Below are 24,472 nucleotides of genomic sequence, written 5' to 3'. Positions count from 1 at the left end.
TTTTGTCTACCACTGTAAGACAGTGCAATAGAGGAATGAAGAGTGAATCATAAAAATGACCTCTTTAATGGAATATTTAGCACTTTTTCATGTTACTAAGAAGTTTAAACTCCAGAACTAGTGAAGTCTTCATAGGCCTGGGGGTTTTTGACCCTTTCAGTTACCAGGAGAAAAGAATGACTACCTTCTTATTGTCAGGAAAAGAAAATCTTAAAATGTACCTTTTTTAAAGCTTTGTTGCAGAAAAACATCATTTTGCCATAGGATTTTTGTTTCTCTAAGGCTGTTCTGTTAGGATTCTTGCCTAGAGAATCCTGTGGACGGAGGAGCCTGGTGGGCTTCTGTCCATAGGGTCGCACAGAGTCGGACACGACTGAAGCGACTTAGCACTTAGCAGCAAGGCTGTTCTGTTACTGTTGTCTTTGTTTTGTTCATGAAACAGATTAGTTAAATGTCACTCTTGAATAGTTTTAATGAGTTTTGGTTATTGTACAAAAGGTATTACTGGGTGAAAATCATACTCTTGATTTGTTTTTTTCTAATATAGTGAGAAAGCTTTGCTGTTTGATTACTGAACAATGGGTCAGGCAGTGTGGCTACTCAGAAGCAGAACATCCAGATTGTAGGCATATTACTACCAAGGAAGAAAAAGGAAACTTGTAGAATACCGGCTTTGGAAGCCTAAAAAGAAAGTGATATGGGAGATCATAAGTAAGAAATTTGAAGCATATCTTTTCTTTTCAAAGGAATGTGCTAAAAGAATTGCAAAAGTTTCAGCAGAAGCCAAATTGGAAATTGATGAGGAGACTTACCTAAGCTCATTTAAACCTCACTTGATGGATGTAGTGTACACCTGGGCGACCGGCGCCACATTTGCCCACATCTGCAAAATGACGGATGTCTTTGAAGGTATGGTTGAGTTTTCTATATATATACTTCTTTCTGATATAAGAAATATACTTAGAATGACATTGACTTACCAAAAAGAATATTATATTATTTTTAATTTTGGATAATAAAAGGAAATCTTCTGCCCATGTAGGGGTTTCCCTGGTGGCTCAGTGGTAAAGAATCCGCCTGCAATGCAGGAGACCTCTTGCAATGCAAGAGATGCAGGTTCAATCCCTGGGCTGGGAAGATCCCCTGGAAAAGGAAATGGCAACCTTCTCCAGTATCCTTGCCTGGGAAATCTCATGAACAGAGGAGCCTGGCGGGCTGCATGCAGTCCATGGGGTAACCAAAGAGTCTGATTCGGTTTAGTGACTAAACAACAACAACCTAATGGCTTGCTATATAATTCCACCAAATAATAGCAGAGCTGAAAATGCTGTCCATTGCATACAAAATCAAATAGGTACTTAATTTAACTGAAGAAAAATTTTAAATGAAAAAGTAAAGGTAAAGGAAATACAAAAGGAGTAATTATAAGTGAATTATAAGAAGCAAATAATAGGCACAGTATATAAAGAAAGCCATATTTAGAAATTCTATAATCATTGCAAAAATATTAGCTTATGTAGATATATATAGTGGTAAATTCTGTATACATTGAACTTTCTTAAAAATGAAAATAAATGAGCTTGGACTTCATAGCAATTAATGTAAGATACTTAAAATATTATTATTTCTTATCTATTTATTTTGAGATAAATTATTTTTAACATACCCTGAATTATATGCTTTTCACCCGATATTATTGAAGACTGACTAATAGATTACTGAGTTTATGAATCAGTGATTTTTGTAATGCATAGATTAAACATCACAAAATCAGCTGTGAGCCTTTACTTCACTGCATTGAATTTTATGGGTTTTAAGGTTTTAAATATGAAGATCCCCTGGAGAAGGGAAAAGCTACTCACTCCAGTATTCTGGCCTGGAGAATTCCACGGACTGTATAGTCCAGGGGATCACAAAGAGTCAGACACGACTGAGTGACCGTCACTTTCATTTTTAAATTAATTGTGTGCTGTTTTAGTCCTTTCCCTAAAGTTTATTTCTAAACTTCCATTAAATGGTCATTAGTATTATGGTCCCAGAATCTTTCTGTGAATACTGTACTCTGTTATGAGGATGGTGATTATTTATTAGGTAAACAGTGTGCCAGGCATTGTGCTATAATCAGCATTTTATATACTTTAAATCTAATCACCAGTGGCACATCTGAGTAGATACTATTTGCACTTTGCACAAGGAGACTGATTTAGAAAAGGTAAATAATTTGGCCAAGGTCGTGGAGGTGTACCACATGACGACAGTATGTTTGAATTCTGGACTCTGTGACTGCCCGCCACATGGTAGTTGATTACTTCATCTAAAAACCGTAATACCTCATCTTTGAGTTTTGGATCACCAAGAGGATTCTTAAATACTGCCTAGAATTGTGCCATCTCCATCCTCTGAAAATGCTGTAGGGATGGTCAGAAGGCCTGTCATAACTGATGGTGTGAGAAGAGGAACACGTGACACCCTCACCTCACTTAACCCACAGAAACCCAGGGGGTGTATGACAGCTTGTGTGTTTCAGAGATACAAAGGCAATCAGGTACAGGATCACCACTCTTCAGTATAACTTCTTTTTGGAAGATAGGAATGAAACCGTGACTGTTCTGTGCCCAGATTCTAGAATTACTAATATGCTAGCTCATATTTGTATATCTGCTTCTCTGAGAAGGTAGGCACAGCGGCATGAAACAGTAGTGGTGCATTGTGTGGTTTATTTGTTTAAGAGAAATGAAGGAACAGTAGACCTAGAAATAGAGGAAGCCTTGTAAAATTATCTTTATAGATTATTTTTCTATTCTTTGTACTTAAGTGGGAAAGTTATCACGGTATGGAAGATAAATTGTAAAGTGTTAAAATTGAAGGTAGTTTGTATTTCTGCCACCTATGAGTTGATGTTTTCCCCCACATATGAGCAATTCCTGAAATCAATATTTTTACCTCTTTTCAATTCCTTGGGGCTGTTTTGATGTCACAGTTTGCTCATGAAATCTAAGGTTGAAAATTAAGGGATTCATAACTATAAATTGAAATTGGGTCTAATATCAACACAGTTTTCATGGCACCATTATGTCAGCTCTACCTTTTCTTTCTAAAACTAGAATAGACTATATATTGGCTCATAAAATATGTAATTAAACAGCAAAAAAAAAATACTGAGAACCTTGGGATATTAGGATATTATTTCGTTTCTCTGGCATACTGTGTCTCCTTGCCACAACCTTTTTTTTAAAAAAAACTGTGGTGGTGTTTACTTTATCCACTTCAGAATAGCCATTCTCTCCTCGTCTTGTTACGGCACATGCTTGATATAATTGGAAAAGTACTATAATCACAGCTCTACCCCTAGTATAGTGTGTCTTTACTTTTATAGGCAGAAAATGACTACATTGGAACTTTTCAGTGTGCTGCGGTCAAGTGTCCAATCATGTCATGAGCCTCAGAGGTAGTTTTAAGAACTTTTCAAACATTAGCTGGAGCTAGTTAACCTTGAATGGTGGGTACTATTTATTTGCCTGTACAAACGCGGTACGGTGCTCTTCCCTGTGTAGGACGGATTTGCTTTCCTTTAAGCACATGCCGTCAGGAAAGCTGCTGTGACAGATCATCATGGGAAACTGCTCGCTGCAGTGCTGACGTCTGTCAGGGGTTTCTAAGCAAATGCTCTTTTGTGCCTTCCCACTCTCTGCCCCGCCACAAGTTCTTTTCATGTGCCTTTCAACTAGCATAGCTTTACCCTTCCCTAGGAGAGGATACATCAGTGTCATAAGGGATTTTCCAGCTGGGTTGTTTTTTTTACATTTGCTAATAGAGTAGCATTTTATTAGTATGTATCTTTTCTCTATTTAACTTTTGGCACAATTTTAGTACTAAATGACTTAAGAATTAGCACCTGATTCTTACTCTTTTGATGAATAATTAACTGAGACCCTAGTGGGACCAGGAATTGTGCTGCGTGCAGTACAGGCAATAGTCTCTGCCCTCCCAGAATGTTTTCAGCCTGAGCTGGGATCTAATATGGTAAATGATTGCAGGAAAGTGTATTTATGATTCTAATCTCAGGCCTCAGTAACCACTTAGATAGGAGGTATTATATCAGATTTAGGGCATGAACTGGAGGAACCACTTTTGGGAATGCCAGCAAGTTGGAGGTAGAAATAAATACCTCTCCAGGTAAAGAAATGTGTTGATTTCTTCTGTCCTCAACTAGAATGTTTTGTTCAAGAACCACATGAGCCTGATGTTTGTAAAACTGCCCTCACGCTTGTGTGCTCAAATGTCCTTCAATCGGGTGGATAGTTAAATTGTGTTTTATTCATACAGTGGAACAGTACTCAGCTAGAAAAAGGAGTGAAGGACTGATTCGTGATAGTATATGAACTTGAAACACTTTAAGCTTCTAAGTGAAAGGAGGCAGACACAGAAGCCACCTACTGGATAATTTCATTTATGTGAAATGTCCAGAATAGGCAAAGCTATAGAGAGACAGAAGTAGATTTGTGGTTACCATGGACCGGTGGTGGGTGTGACTGCTTAATGGACTTGGGTTTCTTTTGGGTTTGATAAAAAGATTCTAAAATTAAATAGTGGTTATGGTTGTACAACTCTGAATATACTAAAAACCACTGAATTTGTGCACTTATTTAAAAGGGTGAATTTGTGTTTGTATTGACTCTACCGGATCTTAGCTATGGACACTCGGGGGTCTTTGTTGAGTGGGGCGGGGGGATCTCTCATTGCAGCATATGGATTCTGAGTTGTGGCGCTTAGACTCTGTAGTCGTGGCCCTGGGACTCAGTAGTCGTGGCGCTGGGGCTCGGTAGTCGTGGCGCTGGGGCTCGGTAGTCGTGGTGTTGGGGCTTTGTTATAACCCTGGGGCTCAGTAGTTGCAGCTCATGAACTTAGTTGCTCTACAGCATATGTGATCTTAGTTCCCCCACCAGGGATCCAACCATGTCCCTTGACTACAAGGGAAGTCCCCAAAGGGTGAATTTTATGCCATGTGAATTATTATCTAAGTGTGCATTCTTCCAGAATGGTGATATAAACCTAAGTATAAAAAAGGGGTAGTGACGCTGGGGCACATGCTTTAAAGTGGTAGATTTTGTGTGTATTTTACTACAGTTTCATTACTATTAAGGATTCGGTTTTACTTTCCACTCGGGCAAAACCAGAAAAAAGGTTCGTAATAAACCATTTGGTTGTTAGTGTGTGTTTTTGTTTCTGGTCAGCTTCAGATAGCCTGGGAGGAAGGGTGATGGCCTTTTATCTCTTGTCTTACACTTAATCTAGGTGGTCATAATTGATGAGGCAGAAAGATTTCTAAAACTGGGAGTAAGGAGAAGCCTTGGATTACGGAGAACTGTAGTAGGTAGGAAGTGTACTGGGAGATTCACCTCTTTCCAGGAGTCTTCATGAGTCTCCATCAGGAATAAATAGCCCTTATGCTGCATGCAGCTGTGAACGGTGTGTGTGCACACAAGGTGATTTCTTGACAAGACTGAGGCCGACTGCCACAGCCATTGTATGTGCAACCCTGTGTCTCCTGGCCTCACTTCTTAATTGTTCTCATCTCATCTGAAACTGTCAGAACTCAGTTTTCCAGAAATTGAGTTGGCGTGAGCTATATCTGGCTATATCTGAAGTAAATATATATTTACTTCATATGTTTGGTCTCTGATAGCTTTTGCAGATTCTGGCTGTTAACATGCTGTTGCTGCTGCTGCTGCTGCTAAGTCGCTTCAGTCGTGTCCGACTCTGTGTGGCCCCATAGACGGCAGCCCACCAGGCTCCTCCATCCCTGGGATTCTCCAGGCAAGAGTAAAGGAATGGAGTGCCATTGCCTTCTCCACTATTAACATGAGTTTTTCAATTTGCAGAAATACCTAAACAATATCAGGTTATCTATGTTTCCCGGGACACATTTGAATTCAGTCAAAACAATATTTGTGAGCACAGGCAGCTGACTGGCAGCCTGCACAGCAAACATTTATGAAGGGCTCCATTTCAGTTCCAAATGGCCTGCGGAATCCATTCTTTGCTTTTTGAAGTGCTGTATATTTACATTTTTAACCATTACCTAATTTTATTTTCTTCAAATAGAAGTGTTGGCAAAACACACATTTACTGTCTAGTTGCACGGGTAATCTGATGTTCTTTACGTTCTCCGTTCCAGCCCCCCGACCCTTTAGACACCCAGTGCTATTGCGATTGGATTTCCTCTTTCAATGCAAAGCAGTACTAGAGCTCAGCATTCTTTGCACTGAGAACAGAAATAACAAATAGAGCCAGCATTTATTGAGTTCCTATTGTATTACTGCCACTTACTAAGCACCCTGCATACATTATTTCATTCATTTCTCATAATAACCCCATTTAGGTTTAAGAATTATTATTATCTCCACTTTATAGGTGAGTAAACTTGAAGATTTTCACAGGTTAATAGAGAAGATTTGAAAGGAAAAGAATGAATTCACTTTGTGAAACTGTTGAGTTTGAGGTGTCTGTAATATGTGTGGGTGATCAACTTTTTGTTGATCCAGTAATAGCATCTAGGTAGAATTAATAGCATTGTTTTGTTTTTGTAACAGCTGTTTTTTATAATTGTGGCCTAGAAGTGAGTAACTTTCACTTAAGTAAAAAATGTTACAGCAAAAATGAGTGACGTGCTAATGACTGAACTTCATGAAATAGTATCTTTAAAGCTAAAACTTAGGGTCCACAAATGATTATCCTGGTACAGAAATATCAGACCATCCAGAACCTTATGTTTGAATCAGGGCTGAAACAGACTCACCAGGGCTCCTATTGGCATTTGAATGAATGGTATTAGATTTGGGGGCAGTAGAGGAGCACTCTTCCTCCTGGGATGCAGGGGGTCAGGGATAGGCTCCTCACCTGCCCACAGGACTGCAGCCCTTGTTATTATGTTGCTTGTGCCTGCACAGGGGTGCCAGTAAAGGGCAGTAAGAGCTGAAACACACATCCAGGGGAAGAGATAAAAGTAGGTGCTGTCCATTTATCAAGTCATGAATTTACCAGTGGGTCTAGGGGATGCCACCTTCTGACCCCACAGTGGCTAGTGGCCAACCTGGCAGCTTCCTGTTCTTAGGGAATAGGCTAATACTCTTACCTGTATTTGTAAAGTGGTTGAAGGTCCGAGATTCTTCTTCCAGGAACTCTTAGCCTCACAGTTTAAAAGGGAAGCCATTGCTCTAAAGGGTGAACCTGAAAGTCATTAACCCCTCTAGGGTTTCTTGTTTGTTAAGATGGTGGTAGGATGTTGGAAGTAGCCAATGACATAGTCTCCTCCTACTTGGGAACATCTTTTGTGAAATCATTTTTGTTGTTGTTGTTAAAGGTTACTAGTAAAAGCAGCAGCAAGCCTGTTTTTCATTTGTTCAGTTAATTTTCAAAATCTTAATATAGCTTATTGGTGTTAGAATCAGTTGTCTCAGTAACAGAAAGTAAATGCCCAGGTAGGTATGCTTCCTCATTCTCTTGGAGACCTGCTATGAAGGGGCCCCACTACTGCTTAGAACTTCCCTTCTGAGCCACAGTTCTCTTTCTAGTCATGTAAAGAGAATTAGGATGCAACTGAGATTCTTGTGTTTCTGTCTACCATTATATGTACCTCCAGGTGGATCAGTCTAGTAATTCATTCTCTAATCCTGTACTTCAGTAGCAGAGTTCTCCTGGACAAAAATTGTATCATTTGGTGTCTTCAGAAGCCATAGTCTGTAACCTCAGGATCACATTAAACTTTCCTAGTAATAGATGTAGCCCCAGCAGAGGAGGAGGAGATTGTTGTGCACCAGCTGGGTATCTGACACTTGGAACATTCTGCCTCATTTAGTTTATAGTGTTTCCCTAGCTCGCTAATACAGTCCCTCAGGCAGTAGATGGCACATCTGAATCGTAATCCCTCGTCTTCCTCTCCAGAGACTGTGGTCTCTGGCTCTGAGGCTCGTCTTACAGGCGATTCCAGATCCTCACTGCTCTCCTTGCACACCTTCCTCACTTGTGCCAGCTTTGTGGATGATCACTTCTGCTTCAGAGGACAGGCAGGTGCCAGTAGGCTGTCTTAAGCTAGAAACTCATGTGCATATCTCTTGTCCCTTACTCTCTCCTCTTCGGTGGAAGTCGCTCTCGATTCCAGGGCCGCCTTCCACTCTTCTGCACCCTCTTCGTTTTGAATCCCATCCTTTCTGCTGCCACTTTGGTAGTTTGTATTTCTCATCCACATCTGCTCCAGTTACCAGCATAACATACCGTGTTTAAGAGCAAGAGCTTTAGGAGTTAAATCTCCATTGTTTTTCTCCCTTGGGCACATTGGACCATAATGTGGAGGGCATTAAAAGGTAAAAAGAGCCCTGAACACAGTACAATGAGTGTTTTACAAGATACATGTTAATAAATTATTCCAGTGTTACAAGGCACTGGCACCCCATTCCAGTTCTCTTGCCTGGAAAATCACATGGATGGAGGAGCCTGGTGGGCTGCCGTCCATGGAGCCGCTAAGAGTCAGACACGACTGAGCAACTTCACTTTCACTTTTCACTTTCATGCATTGGAGAAGGAAATGGCAACCCACTCCAGTGTTCTTGCCTGGAGAATCCCAGGGACGGGGGAGCCTGGTGGGCTGCCGTCTATGGGGTCGCACAGAGTCGGACACGACTGAAGCGATGTAGCAGTAGCAGTGTTACAAGGAGTTAAATAAGAACCTGAAGTGTGAGGTCACAGCTTGCATACCAGAGAGAACTGATACTCCTCTGTATTTCAGGCATTAAAACTAAAATCCAAGAGTTTTCAACTTAGGTAGTACTTAGAGAAAGAATCCAGAGGCTCCTCCTCGTGCAAGCCTGACGGAAGTGCAAGTGTGTTTACAACTTCACCTTTGATGCAAACACTTGTCTCGGGGAGTCAAATCCAAATGGGAAGGGATTGATCGCCTCTTCTATGCTTCATTGAGGATACACTGTGTGAGGAAATTATTGCTGAAAGAGCCTGTTTAAGGTCCAGAAGAATGATCGATTGCACCTTTAAAATGAAAATCTGCTTCTGTTATTCCCTTCCTTAAACATTCTCCATTGCGTTCTCTTCAGAGGGTAGTATCCAGAGGCCGTGGTAGGCCACGCCCAGGGCCCACTGTGGTCTGTTGGGCATTTCTGCATTGCCTTGGTGGTCTTGCCTTGTCACGGCCTGACAGTGACCTTATGCATAAAGGACCCAAATCATATGTCACCTTTGCTGCCCTTCACCCATGTTGTTCTGTCCTCTGTTCCCAGGGCATTTTGTGTACTTCTGTAAGAGCAAGTATCAACACATTATAATAAATCCACGCCTCTCTCTACCATTAGGCAAAGACGGGAATTAAACTCTTCATCCTTGTGGCCTTCCTGGTGCCTAGCAGTCACTAGTCAAGTTTACTACTGATTTACTGCAGTACAAGTTCCTCAGAGGACTGTTGGTTAATCATCCCATGTTCGCCTTCCTTGTGTCTTAACAAAAGTTCTGCTTTTCCTGATTATTTACACTTTACAAGTGATTTGTTTGCTTTTCTGTCCAGGCAGCATAATTCGTTGTATGAGGCGCCTGGAGGAACTACTTCGACAAATGTGTCAAGCAGCAAAAGCCATTGGAAACACTGAGCTGGAAAATAAATTTGCAGAAGGTCAGTATCCAGCCCATAAGGTTTTTCTAGTAATTTTTGCAAATCCTGTTGAGATTTGACCTCTTGACCACAACCTAGGAGAACATTTCCAGATATTCTTCACTGGATTGCCATGGCAGGCCACCTAGTAGCATTCAAAGAAAATATCAGTGTGTGTTGGAAACAGTTTGTAAATGAATATAGATAAAATCTCAAAATATTTATTGTGCACTTATTGTGTGCCAGGCATTGGTTTAAGCACCAGGGAATACAGCAGTGAACAAAAAAGAGACAAACCCCTGCCTTCATGGCGCTCACATTCTAGTGCAGGGGGCGGACAGTAAACAAGTCAACAATTAAAATACATCAGGTAGTGATACAAACGAAGGAAGAGACAACAGAGAATTGAGAGATGGATATGATGGCCTAGAGCCCCTCCATATATACTTGATGTACTGGAGCAACAGGCCTGTGTGGCTGGAGCACAGTGAACAATGAATCGAACAGCAGGGGTTGGAAGAAGAAAAGAATGGTCCTGTAGGCCCTAGCACTCAGCTTTTTCCTCTGAGGTGATCGGAGGTTTTGAGCACAGGAGTGGCGTGCTCGGGCATGGGTTTCACCAGGCAGTTCTTGCTGGTGCATTGTAGGCAAGTCTGTAGATTAGCTCGGTGGAAGCAGGAAGACCAACTCGGGAAAGGCTGGCTACATCATGGCGGTAGTGCCGGGGAGGCACACGCGCTTGCACATAACTTCACGCCATCTGTCTGCTGGCCGAGAAAAAGGACTGAAAGCACCAAGAATAGAGACATGGTGCTGCTCTGAGTTGGTTGACCACAGTCAAACCTACTGATTTTGCTATCTACTTAGTGTTCTAAGAAGTTTGCAGAAACTGGCTTACGTTATCAACATTGTTAAATAGAGCAGACCTATTGAATCACTGTGGGTTTAAGTCTAGTTTTGTAAACTTTCGAACAGTTTGTCCTGCCTTAGCCCAGAAAGAATTTCACATGGTAACTGAAATATAGTGCCTTCCATTGTAGGCTGAAAATTCATGCTTTGGGGTAACTAACTTCTTTTGACAGCTTATTCTTTCCAAGTCTTTAAAAATAATTTTGGACACCCCTAGCCCCGCCACACATGGGGTACTGTAGAGTCAGGATTCATAAGAACAGGGGTCTGGTTTCGAAGTTTCCCGTTTCTCAGAAATGGCTATGAACTCCTCCTCTAGGTGTCTTTCAGACCAGCAAGGTTTTGTATTTTCCGAATTGCCTTCTCCCCAATTTAATGTGAGTTGTTAAAAAACCCCAGTGGATGGGCATTACATTCTTTGTGGTCTTGAAAATTTACATCATATTTTCTTTTCCCTTAGGAATCACCAAAATCAAGAGAGATATTGTGTTTGCTGCCAGCCTCTACTTATAAACAGTCAGCTAAGGAATGTGGAATTATAAATTGTTCTCCACCTGTCTGATTACAATCAACTACAAATGCCTATAAGTATTGATTTGGTTTTCCCATCTCAAGACAGTTGTCCTGAAACATTTTAATATGTATTATATTTAAATCAAGCATCATTCTAAGAAAGCATATTACATACACATTTGTACATAAGCGTTACATTTTTTAATAAAACAATGTACAGGTGGGGCATTGTTTAGTGAAAGGCCGTTGAAATTTTTTAAAATGAACTTAGAGCTATTAGATAACCGTTGTGTTAACTGTAACTATATACACACAGGTAAAGTAGGCATCCAGGAGGTACAGTAGCAGCAGTCCCTTAAAGGCTTGTACACCGGGAAGAAAGACGCATCTTCTTGCCTTCTGGTTGCAATCATTTTTCTTTAGAAAGCAGGCCAGCTTCATCTGGGCACTGTGCCACCTTCAAGGCTGGTGACTGTTTCGATAGTGATTCCCCGTCGTCGGTGTTTCGTGTAGAGTTGTATGAGAATCCTCCTCTTTTCTTTCTTTAAAAGGAGAACTTCTCTTTTTGAAGAAATCTGATACATATACAGCCTATGTAGAACAGATAACATTTAGAATGGGGCAGAGTATCAAATGATAAAATTTTAAATAAGTTGAAAAACCATAACAAAAATTGCAATAAGCAGTGTTCAAAAAATAAAAGGATATGCATTACAGGGTAAAAGTTAAGGGTACTAATAAATTAGTGGCTGGGCTTCCCGGTGGCTCAGTGGTAAAGAACCTGCCTGCAAAGCAAGAGATGCAGGTCCACTCTCTGGGTCAGGAAGGGCCCATGAAGAAGGCAGTAGCTACTCAGGCCACTATTCTTGCCTGGGAAATCCCATGGACAAGAAGAGCCTGGCAGGCTAGAGTCCATGGGGTCACAGAGAGACGGACATGACTCAGTGACTGAGCAGCAACAACAAATTAGTAGCTAACAGGCATTTTTGTTAAAGACATTCTGAGAGTTGCTTTGTTATGTCTTGGGCAAAAAGCTTCACTCTGCCAGCCAGCCCTTAATGAAAAAAAAAAGTGTCGTTCTTCATGTAAATTATTTTCAATTTATACCAAAAAGAAAACTGTATACCCAGGGCTTTTTACTATTTAAAAAAAAAAAAAACTTAGTAAAATTTTTTAACAACTTCTGCAGAAAGTAAATAACCTAGGTATTATTTCCTGTCTGTCCTAAAATGACTTTTAATAACATTGGGGTCCTTACTCAGTAGCAATTATTGAGCCACATTCTCTGCCTTAACATAGTTTTCTCATTGGAACCTTTTTTTCTACTTATTTGTCCAAGTGTTTGTCAATTTCAAGATGTAGGCTGCTACCATGGATACTTACAACTAATATTGCAACCAGAGCTCCTTGAATGAGTCCAGTCAACACATCACTCCAGTGGTGTTTGTAATCAGAAACTCGAGAAAGGCCCACATAAATGGATGCAGCAACAAGACCAAATTGCAGTGTAGGGCGTAAAAGTCTTGCCCAGTCTCCCTTCATTCTGGCTTGAAGGTAAAGCTAATAGAAAAGATAGGGGGAAAAAAAGTTTAGTATACCAACCGAAGACTATATTTTATATTAAATATCACATTTCTAAAAGATTGATGTTTTAAATGATAGCATTAAGTATTAATGATCATTAATCAGTGTTATATATGGAAGAAGGCTTTAGGCAAGCATTCTTGTACTCATGAATACCTAAAAATTAGTCCCAAAATAAAACGAAAATACACATTGCCCTAGTAACAGTTTACAAGAATTTATTACCTGTCTAGTGCTCTAGTTAGACCACTCTCCAAATTATAAACAAGGTAAGCGTCTCTGTGTGTATAACCTAGGATTTCAGGGGCTGCTCCTTCCCTTCCATTTTGAGTTACAGTGGTCATTAATTCAGTCTTGGGATCAACTGCTACTGCTCTGAGCACAGGTTGCCTTACCCTGGGCCAGGCTACTGTATTTTCTGCCCAGCCTGTTTAGGAACTAAGTTTGCTTAATTCACCCAAACAATTTACCTGAGAGTTCTCTAGCCTCAAATTATTTAACATGAGTGACTGAGACTAAATAAGTATTCATAAGTAAATACAATAATCTGCCTAAGTAAATAATACAGTCTGTAGTTTAGTCCTGATCCAGTAAGAGTATTCTTTCAATAGCACCTGTACCCTTTAAAGTTCTATGATTTTTCCATACACTATCAGACCTGAGAATCTCCCCTTTGCTGTGTCAGCCTGCCCTTGACTTTGGTGCATCCCCAAAGACTGTAATAAAGAACAAATGTGGAATAGTTTCCTATGAACACCTTTCAGCAAATATGGTCTTTTTTTCCCCTAACTTCTATCTAATAATATAATTCTTAATATTCATTTTAAAAACTCTGTTCAATAATTTATGGCTTATCAGATCAGATCAGTCACTCAGTCGTGTCCGACTCTTCGCGACCCCATGAATCACAGCACTTACTTAAATGCAGTCTGCAGAAAACAATTTATGTGGCTGTGCCCACTGACCCTGCCTATTTAAAGTAGATAGATAAGTCCATTCCTAGTTCTCTGGGCACTGCTGTGCATGTTCAGTTCTTAGCACCTGGCAAAGACACAGAGGTGGTCTAACTTTATCAAGTACTTTATAGTATAAACATCTAATCCTAAAAGAGCATACCAGTTGTTTAACTGAGTTGAACTAATTAATAGGCTGAAGTGCTTTTGGCTTTCTGCAGAGCTCCTCTCCCCTTTTTGGTTTGCTGCTGTTGAAGCTATAAACAAGTACAGAGTAAGAGGCTTGTCTCAAGATTCTGGAGGTGGCTAGATACTTGGTTCTAGATGGAGCAAAGTTACTTAGCATGTGCTAGGCTGAAGCCAGTTAGGTACCACAGCCGTGCCAGATAAGATTCACCTCATTAGTTCTACCTGGAAATTTTTTGTTCATTTTAAGGAAAACAATTCTTTAACTAGGAGCCAAGTTTTATATGTTATTATCCAAAAGTTTAGTTGTCTCTCTTCTAGTTCCTGTTAAGCTATCTTTCCAGATGATGGTTAAAGGCATCAGCTATTTAGACTATAAAAACATGTACTTAGGAATTACAAATACTTGACACGAATGCAGACGTATTAGGGAGAACTGCACCCATCCCTGCTAGGAACACAGTTAAAAAACAACTCTCAAATGGACTTAGGGATTTATTTTATACTTCCAACATAAAGGAAACTCAGGACTTTCAAGGTTCTTCCTCAATTAGGATTCTAAAATCCCTCTGTTTCTTCCAAAGAATTCTGACTTTGACTTTAGGTAGCCCACACACATATGTTAAGTAAGTATTATTTTGCCCCAATCTCTTCCTCAACATCCCTGTGAAAATAACATTCGCTTATGGATCAATAACCAAACACACTGCAGTATACTCTAGGTGAGATCTTCCGCCTCTAAGTACCTAATTAAATAAGAGTCTGTGTTCATCTCTTGTGGGAACTAATGGCCATGGCTTGAGTAAAGGCTCTTGTTACAGAACAATTCTCAGCTCTTGAGTGAGACTGGCTAATTGAATGGGCTTCCTGTTTGCCTGTTTTGTATCTCTGGGTCCAAGGCACTTGATGTAGCAAAAGCCAGGCACCACCTCTAGCCCTGCTCTTCCCTGTGAGGACTTTGGTTTCAGTAGACCCTCAAGAGGTAAACACACTGACTTTGTTGAAACTTGGGTCACCTGAGTTGCATGGTTGACATGCCCTGAACTCCAGACCTTGACAACTGACCTCCTGTGTTGCCAGCCGAAAGTCTGTCCTACATAAGCAGGTCCAAGAAAGCGTACAATGCTGACTTTCTGGGGGCTCCACTTCCTAAGCCTTTCTCAGGTTCCACAGTGCAGATCTTTTAAGCTCCCACCCTCGTGCAGATCTTTTAAGCTCCCACCCTCGAGAGGCACTAGAGATTCAGCTTCCTCCTACCACTCATTTAACGCTTTCCAAAATCTTTACCTCTTGCTTATTGTCTCCTTTTCCATTCTTTGACTTTGTGGATTTATATATCTTTTTCTATTCTACTCCTTGTCTTTTGACAGGGGAGAGGAAAGCATATATGTTCCTTTAAAAACAAGTCTCTATTCCTCCATCTTTCTCTGTCTCCGAGAAACTGAATATCTGATATATCTCAGCACTGCTATATCAGAACTAGATAGGGGGACTGCTCATGCTTTAATGCCAGAGTTGAGAATAAAAAGGCTTTGTAACCTTTGTTGCCTTTGCAACCTCCACTCTTCCCCTTCTCCCTACACACGCATATGTTAATCACATATGTACTACAAGAAGGAAAGCATTCAATTGCTTATATCTTAAGATTTAGAACTTCCAGAACTCCATATCCAGTCTGTGTATGGTACCAGACTGGCTGGCTCAGTGGCAGCATCTACAATTTTCAAATTTCCCCAGTGGGGGAAACTGCCAATCCACAGACAAACCGAAGGGCACCACATAGCCCTGACTGTGAGAGGGCACACAGTATGACCTGCAGCAGACTTGGCCCGGAAATCTGCTGGGCTGCATCTGCTCTCGGGTTTATTTATGAAGGAACTGTTTAGTTTTCACAAGTTGTAGAAACGGTACCTAACAGATACATGATGGGCTGCTGGCAAACAAAAGCTATGGTTAGACAAGAACGAGCCATTTAATAGAAAATGGAGAAGAGTGGCAGCCACACTGGAAAAAACCAGGTGGCCAGGGAGACAAGTGGAAATTCAACTTCCTGGTGAAGTAGAAAGGTCACAACTAGAAATAAAAGACAAGCTTCTGGCAGGACAAAAGCAACCTGCAGCACTTCACTAAGGTGCTCCCCAGAAGCAGAGGCTTCACACTGTGATACTGCAGGTTCAGGAAGCCCCATGGCAGGACAGCAGAGGGACAGAGGATGAAACATGCAGCTACCAGTTCTGTCAGCAGAGCAACCCACAAAACTCCAGACAGCAAAGGAAGACTTGTTGACATAAAAAGGCAGGCTGAAAACGGGCTACCTGGAGAAGGAGATGGTGTCCACTCCACTCTTGCCTGGAAAATCCCATGGAGAGGAGCCTGGAGGGCTACAGTCCATGGCCATGAAGAATTGGAAACGATTTCGCAGCTAAACAACAACAACAAAACCTTGTTTTCTTTGGAATCCTAACTCTAATAATCAGAATTAAACCTGCTGTCATGCCTTCTGTGGCAGGTTGATACCCTACTACTGCTGTCATCAGTGGTATTTCTGATGCTGTTTTTCTTAAGTGACATGTTGAAACAAATAGCAGTCAAAGTTCCCTGGTGAAATGCCTTTGGGTCAAGATTTGGTCAGATCTTTGTTCTGGGCTCCAGGTGACTTCCCTGATGGCTCAGTTGGTAAAGAATCTGCAATGCAGGAGACACAAGAGATGGGGTTCCATCCCTGAGTTGGGAAGATCCCCTGGAGAAGGAAATGGCAACCCAGTATTTTTGCCTGGGAAATCTCATGGGCAGAGGAGCCTGGCAGACTGCAGTCCGTGGAGTCGGAAGGATCAGACACAATTTGGCAACTAACCCACCACAAGCACCACCAGGTGGCTAAGGAATGTAGGCAGGATCCCTTCCCACAACCGGTCAGCAGCCCCACTGTGTGAGCTGGTTAAAACTGTCTTGGGGGGACTTCCCTGGTGGTCCAGTGGCTAAGACGGAGTCAATCAAGAGCTCAGAGCCAATCTGGTACAGCCACTGCGTGTGCAGAGCCTAGTTCAGTCAGCAGAAACTAGTTAGAAGAGACCTTATGACTCGACCAGTATCCTCCATTAAAGGATCTAGTTATACAATCTCATTTTAAAAATTCAATTAAACTGCTGAATAAGGTATTTTTTGAAGCCAGTTTGTTTCTGCCTTTCCTCAATTGACTGTAACATGTAACTCCTAAATGCTGTTGCCTCATAAAGTCTCTTACTACAGGCACATCTGTATTAAGCCATACCTGGAGATGTGGCTTTGGTTTCAGACCACTGCAATAAAGTGAATATCATAGTAGCGCAAGTCTCATGAATTTTCTGGTTTCCCAATGTATATACAAGTTATGTTTACACTATGCTGTATAGTCCATTAATGTGCAGTGGCATTTTGTCTAAAAAAAAGTACATACCTTAATTTAAAAATATATTATTACTAAAAAGTACTAACAATCATCTGAGCCTTCAAGTAAGTTGCAATTCTTTTGCAACACTAATATGAAAGACCACAAATGACCATAACAAATAGAACAGTAATGAAAAAGTCTGAAATATTTTGAGAATTACCAAAATGTGACACAGAGACACAAAGTGAGCAAATGCTGTTGGAAAAATGGCTCCAATAGACTTCCCTGCAGGGTTGCCACAAACCTTCAATTTACATGATAAAGTGAAGCACAATAAAACGAGGTATTCCTATATTTTACTCTTAAAATAAGAGGGTCCCTCCACCCAAATTTCAACTAGAGTCAAGGGATTATTTTCACATTTTTAAACAGTTATTTGAAATGTGATCATATGGACCACAGTCTTGTCTAACTCAATGAAACTATGAGCCATGCTGCGTAGGGCCACCCAAGATGGATGGATCATGGTGGAGAGTTCTGAGAAAACGTGGTCCACTGGAGCAGGGAATAGCAAACCACCTCAGTATTCTTGCCTTGAGAACCCCACGGACAGTGTGAAAGGTCAAGAAGCAACAGTTAGAACTGGACGTGGAACAACAGACTGGTTCCAAATTGGGAAAGGAATACATCAAGGCTGTATATTGTCACCCTGCTTATTTAACTTATATGCAGAGTACATCATGTGAAATGCTGGGCTGGAAGAAGCACAAGCTGGAATCAAGATTGCCAGGAGAAATACCAATAACCTCTGATACAGGTAACACCACCCTTATGGCAGAAAGTGAAGAAGAACTAAAGAGCCTCTTGAAAGTAAGAGAGGAGAGTGAAAAAGCTGGTTGAAAACTCAACATTGAAAAAACTAAGATCATGGCCTCTGGTCCCATTACTTCATGGCGAATAGATGGGGAAACAATGGAAACAAAGACAATTTTTAGGGGCTCCAAAATCACTGCAGATGGTGACTGCACCCATGAAATTAAAAGATGCTTGTTCCTTGGGGGAAAAGTTATGACCAACCTAGACAGCATATTAAAAAGCAGGGACATTTACTTTGCCAACAAAGGTCTGTCTAGTCAAAGCTACAGTTTTTCCAGTAGTCATATATGGATGTGAGAGTTGGACTATAAAGAAAGCTGAGCACCGAAGAACTGATGCTTTTGAATTGGGGTGTTGGAGAAGACTCCTGCGAGTCCTTTGGACTGCAAGGAGATCCAATCAGTCCACCCTAAAGGAGATCATCAGTCCTGAATATTCATTGGAAGGCCTGATGCTGAAGCTGAAACCCCCAATACTTTGGCCACCTGATGCAAAGAACTGACTCATTTGAAAAGACCCTGATGCTGGGAAAGATTGAAGGCAGGAGGAGAAAGGATGACAGAAGATGAGATGGTTGGATGGCATCGACGACTCAATGGACATGGGTTTGGGCAAGCTCCAGGAGTTGGTGATGGACAGGGAGGCCTGGCGTGCTCCTGCCCATGGGGTGGCAAAGAGTCAGACACAACTGAGTGACTGAACTGACTGATTTGAAAAAAAAAAAATGCAGCTGAGATTGCACCTGGTTTACAGAGCCTAAATATTACATGACCTGTAACAAAAAATTTGCCAACCCCTGAACTAGACTAACAACAGCATGCTCAACACAAAGAAATACACCTTGGCCTAAGACCATGCCAAGTACACTGTTGTTCCACCTTCATGTGATGAGAGACCTGGCCAGAAGAGCACTGAAAGGCATGCCTTAGTTTTCTTTAGGATTCACAAAATTCCTAAAGTTAAACCTCAAATCCCTCCTTAAATTGGGCGGGTAAGCACTACCTGAGCACAGCGGGGGGCAAGGCCCAGATGTGAGGCAGTCTGACAGGGAGGGAAACCAAGCTGAAACATAACACACTGAGAGGTACTTCGGTTCCCACTGGAGTAATTTATACAGAAAGTTCATAACAGCAGTGATATAAATAACTGTAGTAATTTACAAACAAGCTTCTATAACAGCAGTGATATAAGCAATCTAGGGTGACAGTCTCCCTATGACAGTGCTGGGGAAAACTGTATATTCCTTACTGTACTGAAAAAAGTACGGTTTCAGCCCATGCCTGTTTTCCTGAACAATCAAGTAAATTTGGAATCTGGCATTTGGCAAAAGTCAAGGGAAGTTAAGAGTCAACTGCACATCAATTGACTATATGGAAAGAAGCCCTGCCCTTTGCTCCTACCAACCTAGGTGTTTTTCAGGGGGCTAACTCCTAGCACTGTAGGGTGTGCTAGAGAAGAACGATGGTCAGGTATTTTAAGGGACATTTTTAACTAGAAGTTAATTTCTGGGTATCAGGAATTGACAGGGAAGTTTTGGCTATCAAAGACTATCCTCAGGATTTAAATGACTACATCTTCCAAATCTGGGACTGACCCATGATGCCAAGATGCCTAGGAGAACAAGATGAGTCATTGCCTAAGGAATGTGTGTGTGGCAGGGGGCAGGAGGGTAGGTAGTGGTTAAGTGATGTATATAAATATGAAAGCTGGAAAGCAAGGAGACATCCATGTATTCAGGGGCTGAAATAAAAGCTAGAGCCTACATCTACATCAAGTCAGTATTTCCACTGCTCAGAGTCGGTGAAACCCGTGCGTGGCTGCTGTAGCCTGCCTGCTTCTCCAGAGTTCTTGGTCTATGATAGAATTTGTTGTTGCATTATACCTGTAAATCTAAATGGCTCATACAGATCCAATTACCAAACTAGAGTTGAGGTAATTTGCCCTCTGCTGTTGCTGCTGCTGCTGCTAAGTCGATTCAGTCGTGTCCGACTCTGTGCAACCCCATAGACGGCAGCCCACCAGCCTCCCCTGTCCCAGGGGATTCTCCAGGCAAGAACACTGGAGTGGGTTGCCATTTCCTTCTCCAATGCGTGAAAGTGAAGTCGCTCAGTCGTGTCCGACTCTTTGCGACCCCATGGACTGCAGCCTACCAGGCTCCTCCGTCCATGGGATTTTCCAGGCAAGAGTACTGGAGTGGGGTGCCATTGCCTTCTCCGAATTTGCACTCTGCATATATCTTTAATTTGCCTCTTCATTTGTTCCTGAGTGTCCACAGGGAAGGCTAGCCATCAAGGCCCTCTCTAGTTTTATCCTCCATACATTAATTTCATATTTCACAAAAAAAGCTCATTAAATGTTTCTGTTTGAGCAAATATTCAGATATTTTAAGGTCAAAGGAGCAAAGAAGAGCAAAAATAATTTTAAGGTCTAGAGTATGATACATCTGAGAATATTCTTTGAAATTAAAGAGTGGGTTGAAGTTACATGTTACATCTTACTTTCAGAGATCTGTATCACCTGACCTTCAAAATAACTGGACTAGGGTTCAGCTCAAGAAATCAACAAAGCAAGGGAGCCTGATTAACAAGAGATTCCCAGAGAGCTTATAGACCTTAGCAGCTCCTCCCAAGGCCCCTATTTCCCCATTTGTGAAAGGGGTGGCAGTCATCCCTCTTCTGTGTCATGGGGGCTATCAGAAAGACAAAACAGAGTAGTGTAAAAGCAAATCATCTTCAGTATCAACCAACCTCAGATTCTTAGGTCTCTCTCATGAAGAAGGACTTAAAGATAATGACACACGAGTGAATAACAAACCACAAAAGCAGCCCTGGTGGTGTCTGGCGCTGGGGCATACAAACATTCAAAAGCCAGTCACTGTAGTCACAAACTCTGCTTTAGGGAAAGTTCTCAGGATATGTTAATAGCTCCAGCCTTTCCCTTCTCCCCCTGGTCCCACGCCCTATTTAAAAAGAGAGAGAAAAAAAAAAAATGGTGGCTCCCTTTAGGAAAAATGGTAGCTTTTCCTAGTAAGATAAATGAACTGAACAGTATTTGTTGTTACTACCATCAAATAGCTCTTCCCTGATAGCTCAGTTGGTAAAGAATCTGCCTACAATGCAAGAGACCCTGGTTCGATTCCTGGATTGGGAAGATCCCCTGGAAAAGGGATAGGCTACCCACTCCAATATTCTTGGGCTTCCCTTGTGGCTCAGCTGGTAAAGAATCTGCCTGCAGTGCTGGAAGGTTGGGTTCAATCCCTGGGTTGGGAAGATCCCCTGGAGAAGGGAAAGGCTACCCACTCCAGTGGCCTAAAGAATTCCATGGACTGAACAGTCCATGGGGTCACAAAGGGTCGGACATGACTGAGCGACTTTCACTTTCGCCATCAAGTAAGTCACATTTCCCATGGCACAATTTCAAAAACATTTGGGTATTTTTTAAAAAGGAAGTTCTGAATTTTGTTGAATTGCTACAGTTTCTTCCTCACAAAATTAACACATGAGGAAAGCCTTGCAATTTCCAGAGATGTTGAAGAAGCCAAAAATTAGCATTATTGAAAAGGTTTTGAAGTTGTAGATTTGAATTTTATGTAACACATCTGTAATTTTTACATGTTATAAATTTTATGCTTTTAATTTCTGGAGTTTGGTTTTTTCAAATAAAAGTAAGATTCTGGTAAAACTGATACTAAATTCTTCCTAAATGAAACCAACCAACTTCCAGCGGGGAATCTTAACAATACACATCATGAATCTTTCCACATCATAGATTTAATTATTATACAGTACTTGTGATCTTAGGGGAAAGGGTAACTGAAAACAGCCAGACAACAGCAAATTTACACAGCACAACTATATAAAAGTCCACTTACAAAGAAAAATTACAGCTGATCTGTAAGGATAGAGATCTCCTTTTCCCACCAAATTTTGATAATTTTATACATAAAGAGACAGAGGATTGATAAAAATAAGTCAGTTAAATTGACCTTTGAAAACCCCTTGTAGTGCCCTAAAGCCTGGTCTTCCACTAATTGCTCTCGATACACATTCATCTCTAGTTTTATATGCAAAATATAGGTGCCAGTCTTCTCTAACTCTTCACTGCTGACTTTGTATAATACAAGTGCAACTAAAATTGCTCCTGCAGGCTGTACTGATGACAAGCTCCTGAAGCTGAAACCTTTCTAGTCCATGGAAAGCAGTCTGGGCAATGTTTCCCCAAGTGGAAGGAAAATAAGACTTGCTCAGATGAGAGCAACAGAGCTGCCATCACATCCAATAATCACAATTCCTCACCCCAGCAGCCCCCCATGCAGGGAAAGCCAGGCCACTCAGCACCCACACTGTGCAAATGAGGCCAGGACTCCGGCTCAGGGAGAGGCTACAAGGAGCAGCAGCACCACCTTGGCTTGATTTCAGAGCAGTGACCTGCTGAGATGACACAGGAGCTGTCTGTATATTCCAGAAAACCTCTTCAGAAAACATGGCCCAGAGTAAGGGGACATGTCACCTAATTCTTAGCACCAGACTTGCAGACCTGATCTGTTTAGGATTCTACCACTGTCAGAAAAGTGACAAGTAGCTTTGACCACTTGTCTGCTTCAAGAGTAAAGATTCCCTCTTATCCTGAAGGTTGCCAATTTGCAGCTTGCTATACAATGCACCTGTCTGCTGCTTCTAGATGAAGGACAAAGTCATTTCAAACAATTTTAACTGGCCTTGGCAGAGTACAGGCAGCCATCCATTCCTCTTCTGAACTTAGTGCAACAAGCAGTGGCTTCCAGTTGACTTGGGCAGTTAGGCCAATGAGAATGTCAGAGGCATTCGCACAGGAGAAAACACCAAACCCGAATATATGAAGTGCCCGCACACATAACCCACCACCAACAGACCCAAAGTACTTACTGCCACGAACATCATGCAGTACATGGAGAATGAAGAGTGGCCCGAATAAAAGGAGAGTCTAGAAGAGAAAGAAGAGAAACATTAATCTTTCCTCCTAGAGACTGAGAATATTTTTTATTTCATAAATCTCACCTTCCCATTGTATATAGCTCCCTCCCCTTACCTTTGAGGGTGGGGCGGGAGGACAGTTAAACAGGAACTTTAAATGAGTCCTAGGAGGGTCTTGTGTGGATTACAATAAAACGTGGAAAATTCTGAAAGATGGGAATACCAGACCACCTGACCTGCCTCTTGAGAAACCTGTATGCAGGTCAGGAAGCAACAGTTAGAACTGGACATGGAACAACAGACTGGTTCCAAATAGGAAAAGGAGTACGTCAAGGCTGTATATTGTCACCTTGCTTATTTAACTTATATGCAGAGTGCATCATGAGAAATGCTGGGCTGGAAGAAGCACAAGCTGGAATCAAGATTGCCAGGAGAAATACCAATAACCTCAGATATGCAGATGACACCACCCTTATGGCAGAAAGTGAAGAGGAACTAAAAAGCCTCTTGATGAAAGTGAAAGAGGAGAGTGAGAAAGTTGGCTTAAAGCTCAACATTCAGAAAACGAAGATCATGGCATCTGGCCCCATCACTTCATGGGAAATAAATGGGGAAACAGTGGAAACAGTGTCAGACTTTATTTTTGGGGGCTCCAAAATCACTGCAGATGGTGACTGCAGCCATGAAATTAAAAGATGCTTACTCCTTGGAAAGTTATGACCAACCTAGATAGCATATTCAAAAGCAGAGACATTACTTTGCCAACAAAGGTCCATCTAGTCAAGGCTATAGTTTTTCCAGTAGTCATGTATGGATGTGAGAGTTGGACTGTGAAGAAAGCTGATTGCCGAAGAATTGATGCTTTTGAACTGTGGCGTTGGAGAAGACTCTTGAGAGTCCCTTGGACTGCAAGGAGATCCAACCAGTCCATTCTAGAGGAGATCGGTCCTGGGTGTTCTTTGGAAGGAATGATGCTAAAGCTGAAACTCCAATACTTTGGCCACCTCATGTGAAGAGTTGACTCATTGGAAAAGACTCTGATGCTGGGAGGGATTGGGGGCAGGAGGAGAAGGGGACGACAGAGGATGAGATGGCTGGATGGCATCACCGACTTGATAATCGTGAGTTTGAGTGAACTCCGGGAGTTGGTGATGGACAGGGAGGCCTGGCGTGCTGCGATTCATGGCATTGCAAAGAGTCAGACACGACTGAGACTGAGCGACTGAACTGAACTGAGGAGGGTCTGAGGTCTGATTGCTACATGGTATCATTTTATTGATACTTTCAGGACTCGTAGTGAGTCACTGACAAATTTGCCAAGCATTTCTAAAGGAAAACGTGACAAGCTATACCAGCATAAATGGCCTGAGTTTCTCACATAAAAACTTACATGACCATAATTTAAGTTTTATTTTCCACTTGAAGGGTGTGTCCCTGAATAGCAGTAATAAATACTTTCTTTGGAACACTCACA

The 24,472-nt window shown here is 41.6% G+C and overlaps 2 protein-coding genes across 3 annotated transcripts in view; one reads left to right on the top strand and one right to left on the bottom strand.

Moving 5' to 3' along the window:
• The window catches only part of MTREX (Mtr4 exosome RNA helicase), a 97,096-nt gene extending 79,972 nt beyond the window's left edge, over positions 1–17,124 (top strand). Inside the window, exons 25-27 of the mRNA XM_019982740.2 lie at positions 747–909; positions 9,572–9,676; positions 11,025–17,124. Coding sequence (XP_019838299.2) covers positions 747–909; positions 9,572–9,676; positions 11,025–11,077 — 321 coding nt within the window. The 3' untranslated portion in view covers positions 11,078–17,124. The remainder of the gene's footprint in view (positions 1–746; positions 910–9,571; positions 9,677–11,024) is intronic.
• PLPP1 (phospholipid phosphatase 1) overlaps positions 9,861–24,472 on the bottom strand; it is a 104,347-nt gene continuing 89,735 nt past the window's right edge. For both annotated transcript variants that reach the window (XM_019982742.2, XM_019982743.2), the window contains exons 4-6: positions 22,951–23,008; positions 12,461–12,637; positions 9,861–11,668 (exon numbers count right to left, since the gene is read on the bottom strand). In XM_019982742.2, coding sequence (XP_019838301.1) covers positions 11,537–11,668; positions 12,461–12,637; positions 22,951–23,008 — 367 coding nt within the window. In that variant the 3' untranslated portion in view covers positions 9,861–11,536. The remainder of the gene's footprint in view (positions 11,669–12,460; positions 12,638–22,950; positions 23,009–24,472) is intronic.

This window comes from Bos indicus, chromosome 20 (genome assembly GCF_029378745.1).
Source record: "Bos indicus isolate NIAB-ARS_2022 breed Sahiwal x Tharparkar chromosome 20, NIAB-ARS_B.indTharparkar_mat_pri_1.0, whole genome shotgun sequence".
Classification (NCBI taxonomy): domain Eukaryota; kingdom Metazoa; phylum Chordata; class Mammalia; order Artiodactyla; family Bovidae; genus Bos; species Bos indicus.
The sequence above is the reverse complement of the archived record's forward strand: the minus strand, read 5'-3'. Positions and strand labels throughout refer to the sequence as shown.